The following is a 13420-nucleotide window of genomic DNA, read 5'->3' as shown; positions in this document are numbered from 1 at the left end:
AGTTTAGTGCATCTGGACAAACATGATATCAACATACCAACACCCAATTCTATACTTTGTCTTTTAAAAATTTCAAGTCAACTCAAATTGTGATTCTCATTTTTATAGTTGAAGAAACACACTAGCTAGATGAAGATGAGTGATTTGAGTGAGGTCACACATTAAATTTATGGGGGAGCTAATTACAGTTACAATACTGATTTGACTTTTCTAGAAGGTAATACCCTTCTTTGTATGATAAGAACTCAGCATGAACAGTAAGAACCCAGCATGTTCAAAGCTGCACTTGGCGTTTCTTTGATTCAATTAGAGCTATTAATTCCTAACTATCCTATATAAAAAGGGAACTTAATTGGTTCATGTAACAGAAAAGTCCAGGAAAATCTTCAGGCACAGTTTGATAAAGGCTCACATATCAGAGCTCCATTTTTCTCACAGTACTTCTGGACTCTGCTTCCTCTGTTTTGAGTTAATATTAGGGGCACTCTTTCCTCACAGTGGTCAGAGGCCTCCTCAGCTCCCCTACAGACTCATTTAAATCTTGCCAGGAAGGAGGAGGGAGGGGAATTAGACAATGTGCTTAAGTCAATATCTTATTCCTACTTTTCCCTGGAATTCTTTTACCCAGTATTAAAAATTCTGGTGTCAGGGTGTTATAATAAATATGTATAGTGTAGTGACTTTATAATTCTTTTAATAGAGAAAGAATGAAATCTAGGGCCGCATGCAGTGGCTCACACCTATAATCCCAGCATTTTGGGAGGCTGAGGCGGGCGGATCACCTGAGGTCGGGAGTTCAAGACCAGCCTGGCCAACATGGAGAAAACCCGTCTCTACTAAAAAAAAAAAAAATTAGCTGGGCATGGTGGCAGGCACCTGTAATCCCAACTACTCAGGAGGCTGAGGCAGGAGAATCACTTGAACCCAGGAGTCAAAGTTGCGGTGAGCCGAGATTGCACCATTGCACTCCAGCCTGGGCAACAAGAGCAAAACTCCGTCTAAAAAAAAAGGAACGAAATCTGTTTAAAGAGAGGTTCTATTTGTTCATTTACTTCTCTAAGCATATGTTTTCATTCTCAATGATCATATTTGGCCATAAAATCCGGAAGACAGTTTATAAATTTAGGGAAAACACAGGAAAGAAACCAGCTTCCAGACCGACATATTGCCAAAAACCTAAGACAATATTGTGCAGTACAATTTTACAATAGTTTTTTTTTTTTCTAAATGTGTTATAGTTCAATCAGATAGTCAATAAGAAGAAAATTACTTCACTATGAATTATAAAAAGAATGTTTAGTATAAGCCAGGGATTTTTTCCTTCTGCCCTGTGGGACCAGTTGGACACCGGGCCAGGTTTGTCTTGCCAAAGAGACAGTTACCAACCAATGACTGCCTTGGCCCTGCATTGCTGGGAGAGCTGAATTTTTGTATCTATCTCATAGATGTATCTCTCCCCTCTTCTTCTCCATCCCCCACCCAAGGTATCCTCTTCTTCTCCCCAAAATATTATTTTTTATTAGATGAAACGACTTCATTGAAAAGTGGTTTCCCCCAAAACACTAAAATGTTAACTGTTGCTCTCCTCAATGCTTCTAGGGAATGGAAGACATCCTACGCTGCTTCATCAAAGAAGGCAATGCCGAAATGATCCGCCAGATAGAATTCATCATCAAGCAGCTTAATTCCGGTCAGTTTAATGCAAGATTCTTTGATCTCTCTTTTGAATTGTTCACATTTGCCAGCAAGACACATGGCCTTTTATTCAAGAGGCTTTTAGGAGGCCGGGCGCGGTGGCTCACATCTATAAGCCCAGCACTTTGGGAGGCTGAGGCAGGTAGATCATGAGGTCAGGAGTTCGAGACCAGCCTGACCAATATGGTAAAACCCTGTCTCAACTAAAAATACAAAAATTAGCCTGGTGTTGTGGCATGCGTCTGTAGTCCCAGCTACTCGAGAGGCTGAGACAGGAGAATCTCTTGAACCCAGGAGGCAGAGGTTGCAGTGAACAGAGGTTGTGCCACTGCACTCCAGCCTGGGTGACCAAACAAGACTCCTTCCCCCACCCAAAAAAAAAAAAAAAGCCTTTAGGGAGGTGGGGAGACCCAAATGAATCCACAGATAAAAGTTCAGCCAGGTAGTGAAGGCCACATTGTCCAAAGATTAACAATCTCTTATCATACTCTAGGCATATAGTCAACAAAAAGAACTTAAAAGCATTTCCAGAAACCCCTCCCTAACCTTGTAAGTTCTCTTTATGTGGCCTTTCCCTTTCCACTCCTAAATCCTGCCCCACTATTAAGGTGGCTTCCCCAGGGTCCTGGAGTCAGACAATGAAAACAAATGCACTGTAAGAAACTACATTATCTTCCCACATTTTTCATTCACTCTGGAAAAATTGATGTTGCCAGCTACAGTGTGGAAGGAGCCAACGTGATACCCTATTTTTTTGTGTGTGACGGAGCTTGCCCTGTCGCCCAGGCTGGAGTGCAGTGGCATGATCTCGGCTCACTGCAACCTCTGCCTCCCGGGTTGAAGTGATTCTCCTGCCTCAGCCTCCCAAGTAGCTGGGACTACAGGTGCCCACCACCACGCCTGGCTAACTTTTTGTATTTTTAATTGAGACAGGGTTTCACCATTTTAGCCAGGATGATCTCGATCTCCTGACATCTTGATCTGCCCACCTCAGCCTCCCAAAGTACTGGGATTACAGACGTGAGCCACTGCACCTGGCAATACCCTTTCTATCCTGCCTCCTCCATTACCATAACAACCCATATCCCATAGTAAGCAGAAGAGAGGAAGGCCAGGAAGCCTGGGATGGGGCAGAGGTGGTGAGGAAAGCTCTTTGGCTCTTTCTGTGAACTGACTTGTTCACCTGCCAGAGGTACCAAGCACCGCCAGAATCTGGGCCAGGTTTGTCGCTGTGTCTCTCTCCATGTCCTTCCCTGATACCCAGCAGTCCACGTCACTGCAAGTCAAGTGCATGAATCCTTTCCGCACAACACAAGCAGAAAGTGAGGAGTGAGTCTCCTGGTCCCTACTCACAGGTCTCAGCTGCTCAGCCAAGGCCGGAAGCCCTCAGGTGGCCTTTCTTCGAGCTCAGGGTTCACAGTCTGGCTGTACAGGGTGGTCACCTGGGGGAGATATTTAAATCTTTAAGACAGCACCCCACACAAATTTAATCAGAATCTCTCAGGGAGGGGATTTCAAGCTCCCAGGGGAGTCCTACATGCAGCCAAGCCAGAGCATTACTGATGCCTGGGTCGCAGAAACGAGAATGTCCAAGGGGCTTCCAATCAAAAGGAGGCAGCTGAGGAGAGTAGCCAGGGAGCTTTGAAACCTTTGTCCTTGTGAGGCTGGGTCTCAATTTACGTTGAATATCTCTGGGTTGTATGGAGGAGCTATAATTCATCCCAAAAGAACTTTATTTTCTGCCAGTAACTTCATTTCTGACTCTCAACCTTCATTCTAGCATATTGAAAAATAAAATAAAACCTGAAGCTCAGTCCTGCCTGAGGTTGCTCTCTCGCCTTCTCTGGGCAGGCCACAGCATCGGGGGAGGGGAGGATTGTTGCATCTGCACCATAGTCATGAGCTGTGCCCAGCCCTCCCAGGCCAGGAGTTCTCTGCATTCAGACTGAGAATATTCTTCAAGACCACCTGTGTGTTTTAGTCCACTGAGATACATCTGTCTCCTTGTCTTCCCTCCTTCCTGGCAGCCAAGCAGCAGGACGCAGTCCCCTTTTACTCTCTAGCCCAACAAACATCTTTTTCTCTTACATAAGCGTGGCCCTTGGATGAGCCTGCTTATGGGATGAGGAGACACTTTACACTTTTGTAAGGGATGTCTCTGGAAGAAATTGTCTTGGGCAGAGCTAAAGCTTTATAACCCTGGGTACTCTGGAAGGCTTGGGAAATATCTACTTAGCTCATCAAGTTATTGTTTCAATAAAGAGGGCCTAAAGTATTTCTCTTTTGATCTCAAGCACCTAAGTTATCTGTATCCACATAGGAGCCCACCACTTTGAAACACAATTTCATAGTGATTGAACATTGGTTGGAAGACCAGACATACAAGTGCTTAGGATATCCATCACCAGCATCAAATCAAAGTGGAACCCAGAAGGGAGCCTCCGTCCTGTCTTCATCCTCACGTGGAAATTAATAGCAGAGTGCAAATTGTTGCTAGTTTACCAGTTCTGAAGATGTATGAAATGGCATTGCCACCATCTTTATTTAGACTCTGCGTTTCCTTGTTTTATTTTAGTAAACATGAAAGCATCTCTGTGGGTTTTCACACATCCAAGCCCAGTCTCAGTCTTCTAGAATGATTTTTTCAGTAAAGTTTTAAGGGTCTTCAAGTATTAAAATTCAAGTATATTTTACTGACCTAACCCCACAGGTGGGGAAGGACTATTCTGGCAAAACCTAAAGGAAAATTCTATCTAGTGACATTGACAATGCAGGGTGAGCTGCCAGCAGCAACAGCAGGGAGATTTGTCCCTGGCTTGGGCCTGGACCACGATGCCAACCCTCAGCAAGGGGAACCAGCACCAGAGAGACAACAGAGGCACCAGCCAGGTCACTGGGCAGGAGCAAGGCAGAGCACCCAGGAAAGGAATGATATTGGCCATTCTAGCCCCACACATGTTAGTTATCAGAGTGCAGGCACCTGTTGGAGTGTGCACCAGGGAACAGGATGGGAGACAGTCGTCCCAGAGAGGAGCTGAGGTCTATAAAGCACTTCACTTCTCAGGCCAGGTTATTTTGGTAGTGGGATGAGTCTGAGCCCGCAGGCCAAGAAGCTATGGGGTCAGGAGGAGGGGAGCTGGGCAGAGGAAGCAGAGAAAGAGAAGTGTGGCTGGGCTGTCTGTTGCCTTACAAAACAGCCAAGAGTCTTAAAAAAGGCATTTCTGTATTCTAAAATGAGCTGTTTATAACTGCTAAGTACAGCGGCGCTTCCTGATGTTGGAATGATGTATGCTGTTCATGGATAGGGAAGTTAGTCGTTAAACCTCAGCCAGAAAGCAGAGTGGCATCACGTCTTCATGTCTGCAAAGTAGCTTTCTAGACTACATGACATTCCACAACAATGCTGCGACATGGGGGCCTACAGGCCCCAGTGAGGGGGGCCACTTGGTGTCCCCCTGTACTCAGTCCAGTGAAGTCAGTGGAGTCCTTCCCTTTAGAATGAGGGCTGGGTTGAGAACATGGGTTTCTAAGTCTTCCCTCCTGGGAAAGGTTTGGTGTTTGATCAAATGTGGGTGCATCTGCCTGCCACCTTTACAAGCTGGGTGCTTTCTTCAAGCATGGCCTTTGGTCCCTTCTTTTCTCCTACTTCCTGTTTGACTTCCTTTCTTCTTTCAGGCTTTCTTTACCTTCATGTCATTTGTTCAAGAAGCAAGTGCTAATAAGGAAGATGTAGTAGGGATAGAGGGAGGAGTAAGTCAGCTGCTCTGTCCCCAGGGAATCACAGTCCAGTGCAGTGGGTGGGAGATGCGTCGGCGGGCATTCATTTGTTAGTAAGCAGCAATCTTCCAGAAGTGGTGTGAACTGTCAGGAGTTCTAGACAAAATTCCAAGTGTGTTCAGGGGAGGAAGAGATGGCTGCTGAGTAAGGGGATCAAGGAAGGCTTCGTGGAGGAGAAAGTACCAACACCTCTGTAGTGCCTGCTTCATACCTGGCCCTGGGCCAGGTGCTTTCCTTGTGTACTGTGCAGTCCTCCCGACAACCCTGAGAAGTGGCTGGTACAATCCCCATTCTACAGGGCAGGAAGCAGGGGCTCTTTCTTTCTGTAACTCCATTGTGCTACTAACTTATCGCTCTTTTGTAAACTCTTAAAAGATCTCGCAATCGACTACAGAGCCTTCAGGAACCCTACCTGCCATGACCACCACCCATGCCGCCCATGGAAAAATCATGGAGTTTAGAAATAGACTTGGCTTGAGTCTCAGCTCTGCCATTTACTGGAAGTGAGACCAAGGGGAAGTCTCTGTCCTCTCTGTGTCTCTCTGTAAAATGGGGGATGATAGTCAACAAAATACGTGGAAGGATTAAGTGAAATAACAGGTGTGGCAGGATCTAGCATGATGCCTAGAAATAAATATTTGTTTACTTTCTTTCCCCTAAATTATCCTAAAACTATATGCTGGCTTTAATACTATAACCGTGTTCTGGCAAAAATGGAGAGATTTACTATTTGAAATTGCTTAGGATGATGTCATGGTTAGGAGCATGGTTACTCTGATGTAACCTCATTCTCATTAAGGTGTTTATGTCTCTGCAGAGGCTGACGGATCCCATGGACCAAGGCTTCCGCTTTATCCATTATTCATTGATTCTTATTTTCTTTATAGAAGAGCTACCAGATGGTGTTCTTGAATCTGATGATGATGAAGATGAAGATGATGAAGTAAGTTGGAGGTTCTTGACACCGCATAGAAAACTCATACCAAACTATTTTCTCTTTCCTGCCTTGACAAGTTAGTCCAGAAGTGGAGATTTTTAATTCCTGCTATATACTTCTCACAATTCTGAGGGTTGGCTAAAGCTCAGCTGGGTGGTATTTCAGGTCTCACTTGGGGTCTCACGTGGAGGGCCCAGTGGCCATGTTTGAAGACCCCGACACTCCCTGGGTTCACAGCAGAGATGCCAGATTGCACGTCATTCGGGTTTCATGGGAAGCTGGACAATGAGCATCCTTCTACGTGAGCTTTTGCTCTGCGCAGGCATGAGCCTGGCCCGTCTTCCTCACCGGTGGGAGTGCTGGGTGGGTAGGTGCCTGGCAAGAGTCTCTGGCATGAGGGGTCCTGGGTTCAGTTCAGAGCTGACGGAACTGACCTATTTACTCTGTGATTTGCCTTCTTTTGATTTATGTTTCCTCAGCTGTGAAAAATGTACTTACCTGGTATTTTAGATCAGGAAGGTTCAGAAGTTAATGTGTGTGAGTCTGAATGGTGTAAAGAATGGTGACTCAGGAACTGTGGTTGGATTTTCAGATGACAGGATTTTACATGGTTTTCCTTCAGACACCTAGAAAGAAAAGTCCCCTCTGGTCACACGTGACTTGCCTGCCTTCAGTGTGCGGGGAGCAGTTAGCCTGCAGTGAATGCTGGAGCATGTTTTCATCTGTTTGGGCGGGGAGCATTCACTGAAAAAGAGGATGTCGAGGATGTTCTTTTGTTTGGAGTTTATAAAATGTGTAAAAGCCAAGTTTTTGATCACCAATGGCATCCGTTGGGAAAGAGGTACTTAAGAGCCCCGTGCTGAGATCTGGAGACGCTTCCTCAGCAGGTGGCTGCGGTGCCTGCAGCTTTCTTCATGGGCTGCAGGTGGCATCAGCGGGTGGTGCTCCTGCTGGCTCTTCCTGCCTTGTCCAGCAGTGCAGAGCTTGATTCCAGACAGGGGGCCTGGCCATCATCTTCTCCAGGCCCCTTGGTTTACCAAGGTGGAGCCAGAGGGAAAAACACCAGCTTGAACTCACACAGAGAGTGGATGGTGGGAAAATCAGGTTGCGAACAGGAGTCGGCAGACACTTGCTGTGAAAAAGAAGATAGGAACTATTTTAGGGCCTGCAGGCCACAGCCTCTGTTCCAGCCACTCAGTTCTGCCCTTGTAACACACAGTGGCTGTAATAAGTCGCTGAATGTGCATAAGTCGCTGAATGTGGCTATGTTCCTATAAAACTATTTGTGGACACTAAAAATTTGAATTTCGTACAATTTTTGTATGTCATTAAATATTTTTTTCAAATATTTAGAAACACAAATATCATTCTTAGCTGGCAGGCTTAGGAAAGCAGGCATCTGAAGCTTGGGCCAGGGTTTGCCAGCCTCTGGGCAGTTCTGGACTCTGAAGCCTTCTGTTGGTTGTAATCAGTCACCACCTTTGTGCCTCTCCCTTCAATATCATTCTGTGTGATTGTTTAAATGAAGGTTTAATTATTTGGTTTTAACAACTTTTTTTCATTGTGTCCAAAAGTTCTTCTCAAGATTTGTTTTTTTCCCTTCCTGTATCATCCCTTTGGGTCTTTTGGTCTGCTTTGGTTTTCCGTTTTGCTTTGGTTTTGCTATGAATCCTCTGTTTTCATCTTATAAGGGAAAATTCATTTGGTTCAGCTGTTCTGGTTAATGATGAGAACTCAACTTTTGGACATTTCCTTCTGAAAGCTATTGTCTACTACAAATGAACAAATACAGAAAGAAGTCTTTTAATTTTCTGGACTTTTGCCATTCTTTTAAGAGGCTGATATTTGAAAATGCTTGTGATAGCTAGAATTTTCAGAAGATTCCTAGAAGAGGTTTAGTTGGAAAAGTATAAGGAAAGGATCTGTCATTTGGGCCAAATGGGACTCTGTGATGAGTTCTGGGCAGTAGATGAGGGCTCCTTCTCCCAGGTAGGCCTCACTGGGCATCGCCAGGGTCAGCAGGGGCAGTCCGGGCACAGCCGATCTTGTCTGGGTTTTACTCAGCTTTTACCGGGACAAGCATTATGTTTATAACTACCTTTCAGAGTTGGAGGGAAGAAAGAAAGAAACAGATCTTAGGCTAAAGGGAAATTTCCAAGAATTCTTTGAGAAGCAGCACTGTTGTTGGAATGTGGTTATCACTTCCCAAGGTGACAGCTCTGAAGGAGACAGCAAAATTATTTGCAAGGTGTTGAAGTCATACCTTATCCTGCTTAGCAGTGTAAATTTTCTTTCATTTAATATTTAGACTCCAAACACAGAAAATGAAACCACTGTTTCAGTTTGCTGCTTAGCGACTCTAAAGATAAATGGTTCTAATGGGGCCAGGCACGGTGGCTTACACCTGCAATCCCAGCACCTTGGGAGGCCCAGGCAGGCGGATCACTTGAGGCCAGGAGTTAAGAGACCAGCCTGGCCAACGTGGTGAAACCTCATCTCTACTAAAAATACAAAAATTAGCTGGTTACGTTGTGGCGTGCACCTGTAATCCCAGCTACTCAGGAGGCTGAGGCACGGGAATCACCTGAACCTGGGAGGCGGAGGCTGCAGTGAGCCAACATCCTGCCACTGCACTCCAGCCTATGCAACAAAGCAAGACTCCATCTCAAAAAAAAGTGGCTCTAGTGGGATGAGGCCTGAGGCCAGGGTAAATTATGCTCACTATAACTCACACTGAGCTGAAATCTGTGTACCCACAACTTCCACCACTACTAGTCCTCCACTGGAAGCTCTCAAGAACACCCTCGATGCAAAGTCTAGTTTTTCTCTCTAATTTGTAGTGACTTGATCTAACATGGTAACCTAACAAAGTTACGCCTGAATGTACATACATTTATACACTCAAATTAAAAATGTAAAGGTAGAGTTAGACATGCATATTCTGATTTATAGACTATCTAGGATATAATGTCAAATAAAAAAGGAAATCATAAAGTAATTGACCAGTGATTTCAGTAAAATAAAATGTATAAACACTCATAGCTGTGGATTATAGATTTGCTTATGTAGCAAAAAGGCGTGGAAAGTTACACCCTCTTTGTTGACATTAGAAACGGCAAGGGGGGAATAGGAATAAGGAAGTTTGGGTGAGAAATGCAGAGAGGCCCAGAGGCCTCTCAGCGGAGAGAAGTGAGAGCAGGACATGGGGTTTAGTGGCGCAGAAGTCAGTTGCTGTGCATTTTTGTGAGTTGATGGAGCAAAAGCCAAATGAATGGATTGAGGAGCAGGTAGGAAGTGAGAAAATGGCATAAGAAGTGTGTGCTGCTCCTCCCCAGTCTGGCTGTGCACCGAAGAGCCATGGTGGCTGAATTTTTGTTTGTTTGAGATGAAAGAAACTTAAGCATGTTAAAATGCTGGTGGATAGCTCCAGATAAGAGGGAGAGCTTCAACATGCAAGGTAGGGAGAGCCTAGAAGATGGCATCGAAAAATTGGGTGTTTTCTTTATTTCCTAAATCACAATACTTTCTTGGCCCACAAGGCCCCAGACCCATTTAAACCTCCTGAGAAAGAAATCCATCATTAGATCAGCTTGGACAATACACCCCAGGGAATGGACAACGACAGCTGTTATTTAAGGGTTCAAATGCATCTCATTTAGCACTTTCGAGAAATGTGTTACCTGATGCATTTATTTCATATTAAACAGACGTAATATGTTACAAAAGGGCTGATGGTAAATCACTAAGTTTAGGAGGCTGGTTCCATTGTTCTCACCTCCAGTGGCTACGTGTTCCTTACCATATCACAGCTAGCTTCCTTGTGTGGCTTCGTGAAGTAGAAATGCAAGGCCTTTCTGTGCTATTCTAGAAGACTGATTTTTAAGACAAATGTTCTTCCCCCTTGTCAAAATAGGTTTAAGTGCCAGGTGAGGTTAGACATGGACATTTACTTGCTGGTTGCCATGTAAGTGACAATTATATGCTCAGCAATCTCCTTCTGTACAGACTGCTCAAATCTGAGAGTTGCCCATTTATTTACTCAACAAATATTTGAGGTCCTCGAAATAACACTGTTGTGGGAACTAATGGGGAAGGGATGCAAAAGAAATCTAAAAGAGTGTCTGTGGTTTAAAATACCTCCAAGAGTTTCCAGCCTAGATAGGGAAGATCACGGTGATCCTGACAACAGCCGCTCCCGCCTGCTGGCATTGCCACGTGCTAGGTTCCTCATGGGTGTTCGGCCACCTCCTCTTCATAGCACCCCTGTAGTAAGTGCTATTTTATTCACATTTCACAGATGAGGAGACAGAGAGAAAATAGGTCACTTGCCAAGTTCACACAGCTAATAAGTAACTGATGAGGCTGGGATTCAAACCCAGGTGGTCTGACTCAGCGGTCCGTGCTCCTAACCACTGCCCTGTGTTGCCTTCTTGTGAGACATACATGAATGCAAAACAGCAAATAATAGAAAATAAGTATGTGATTACAGGTTCATCAAGGTGATAGACACAGGAAGTGCTGCAGAAGTTCCAAGTACTCCAGGAATACAGGGAGATGGCTGTCTGGAGCAAGACATTGCCTAGCCTGGGATGGAGAGGAAGTGAAATGGGTCGAGGAAGGGAAGGGTGTGGTCAGGAAAGCAGTGTGGCATCCTCTATGGGAGAAAGCGCAAGCACAAGCTTTATCCTTTGCCCCTCCACTGCAGTCACATCAGCACCCCACCAAGAAACTCATGTTAATGACTTATGTGCACGTGCTTTCATACTTAAAGATGCGCACACAGAGAACACAGAGATATGTACTGTTCACAGATCGGTATATACTTTTGTCAATTTTTTTTTTACAAAATGAGATAACATGGAGATAGAAGCACACATACTTCTATACCATGTTGCCTTTTTCTCTTGTTAATGTTTCCGGAAAATCCTTCTGAGTTAGGCAGTGTAGCAAGTTGATGCTTTTTAATGCTATGAATGTATAATTTTCTAGATTTTTGCTACTTCAAACAATGTGGTAGTAAAATCTTTGTAAAAATATCCTTATTTACCAGAGCTTTTATTTTTACGGGCTTTTGCTGCTGGATCAAAACTTATGTGTTTTTTTAAATTATAATAGATTTTTCCACATTACTCTTTTCAAAAGCTGTTAATAATTCAGGTTTTTCTAGGAGAGTATGAAGGAGCTCTTCCCTCCATCTCTACCAGCAATAGGTGCTGTTACTCTGTTTTTAATGTTTTTGCCAGTCTAGATTTGCTTTAACTACATTGTACATTTCCTGTTTCATATCCTTTTTGTTTTCTTCAATTGTGCTTCTTACCAAACCCTTTTCGCCATCATTACAAATATTTTAAAAGTCTATTTTTCTAATCTCTTTTACCACAAATCTTTTATTTAAAAAAATTTTTTTAAGTTAAATATTGAGGCAAGGTGTGGTGGCTCACACCTGAATCCCAGCACTTTTGGAGGCCAAAGTGGGCAGATCACATGAAGCCAGGAGTTCAAGACCACCCTGGCCAACATGGTGAAACGCTGACTCTACTAAAAATACAAAAATCGGCTGGGCATGGTGGCTCACGACTATAATCCCAGCACTTTGGGAGGCCGAGGTGGGCAGATCACGAGGTCAAGAGATCAAGACCACCCTGGCCAACATGGTGAAACCCCGTCTCTACTAAAAAAATACAAAAATTAACTGGGCATGGTGGCACACATCTGTAGTCCCAGCTACTTGGGAGGCTGAGGCAGGAGAATTGCTTGAACTCGGGAGGTGGAGGTTACAATGAGCCGAGATCATGCCAGTGCACTTCAGCCTGGCGCCTGGCAACAAGGCAAGACTAATAAATAAATAAATAAATAAAAATACAAAAATCAGCCAGGCGTGGTGGTGCACGCCTGTAATCCCAGCTACTTGGGAGGCTGAGGCACAAGAATTGCTTGAACCTGGGAGGTGGAGGTTGCAGTGAGCCGAGATCACCCCACACTGCTCTCCAGCCTGGTCAACAGAGCAGACTGCGTCTCAAAAAAAAAAAAAAAGTTAAATATATCGGCTTTTCTTTTATAGCTCCTGGGTTTTCTGTCCTGGTTAAGGTTTTCTGTAACCCTAAACTTTACATGTCTCCTAGGTTTTCTTTTAAGATTTTAATTTTTTCATTTTAGTTTTAGTTATTAAATATGTTATACATAGGAAAGAAGAACATAGGTTGGAAGTAACCATTCTCAAAGTTTTGGTTCCAGGACCCATTAACATTCTTAAAAATTTTGAAGATTCTGAAAAGTGTATGGGTATTTTGTCTATTAAAATTTTCTAAATGAGAACTTGAATCTGATAAAATGTTAAATATTAAAATATTAAATAACTTAAAATGACAATAATAAAATCCATTACATTAATATAAATAAGATATTCTTATGAAAAAGGATTATTTTTCGAAACAAAATTTTATTAAAAAGAGTAGCATTGTGGTTTTTTGTTTTTTTGCCCATCTCTTTAATGTCTGGATCAGAAAAACAGTCTGATTCTGGGTTCTATCTCTTGTTATATGTTGTTTTGATTGAAGGACATAAAGAAAATCTAGCCTCACAACATCTGTATAGTTAGAAAGGGGTGACGTATTTTCAAAGCCTTTCCAGATAGATATTTTTACTCAATGTTGCTTTAAAACCAGACAAGTAATAGTTTATTAAAAGGCGGTTGCAGTGTGAAAGTAGAAACCAATTTTAAAAATCGTTTTTATTGGCCGGGTGCAGTGGCTCATGCCTGTAATCTCAGCACTTTGAGAGCCCAAGGCAGGCGGATCACCCGAAGTGAGGAGTTTGAGACCAACCTGGCCAACATGGTGAAACCACATCTCTACCAAAAATACAAAAATTAGCTGGGCGTTGTGGCATGCACCTGTAATCCCAGCTACTCTAGAGGCTGAGGCAGGAGAATCGCGTGAACCCTGGCTGCAGAGGTTGCAGTGAGCAGAGATCATGCCATTGCACTCCAGCCTGAGCAATGGAGTGAAACTC

At 43.8% G+C, this 13420-nt stretch overlaps 1 protein-coding gene across 1 annotated transcript in view; it reads left to right on the top strand.

Moving 5' to 3' along the window:
- The window catches only part of LOC108304746 (lisH domain-containing protein ARMC9), a 103526-nt gene extending 97021 nt beyond the window's left edge, over positions 1-6505 (top strand). The window contains exons 18-19 of the mRNA XM_017529043.2: positions 1600-1690; positions 6360-6505. Of these exons, the coding sequence (XP_017384532.2) occupies positions 1600-1690; positions 6360-6490 (222 nt within the window). The 3' untranslated portion in view covers positions 6491-6505. The remainder of the gene's footprint in view (positions 1-1599; positions 1691-6359) is intronic.
- The last annotated feature ends 6915 nt before the right edge of the window (positions 6506-13420 follow it).

This window comes from Cebus imitator, unplaced genomic scaffold (genome assembly GCF_001604975.1).
Source record: "Cebus imitator isolate Cc_AM_T3 unplaced genomic scaffold, Cebus_imitator-1.0 Scaffold57, whole genome shotgun sequence".
Taxonomy (NCBI): Eukaryota; Metazoa; Chordata; class Mammalia; order Primates; family Cebidae; genus Cebus; species Cebus imitator.
This window is presented reverse-complemented; position numbering and strand designations above follow the sequence as displayed.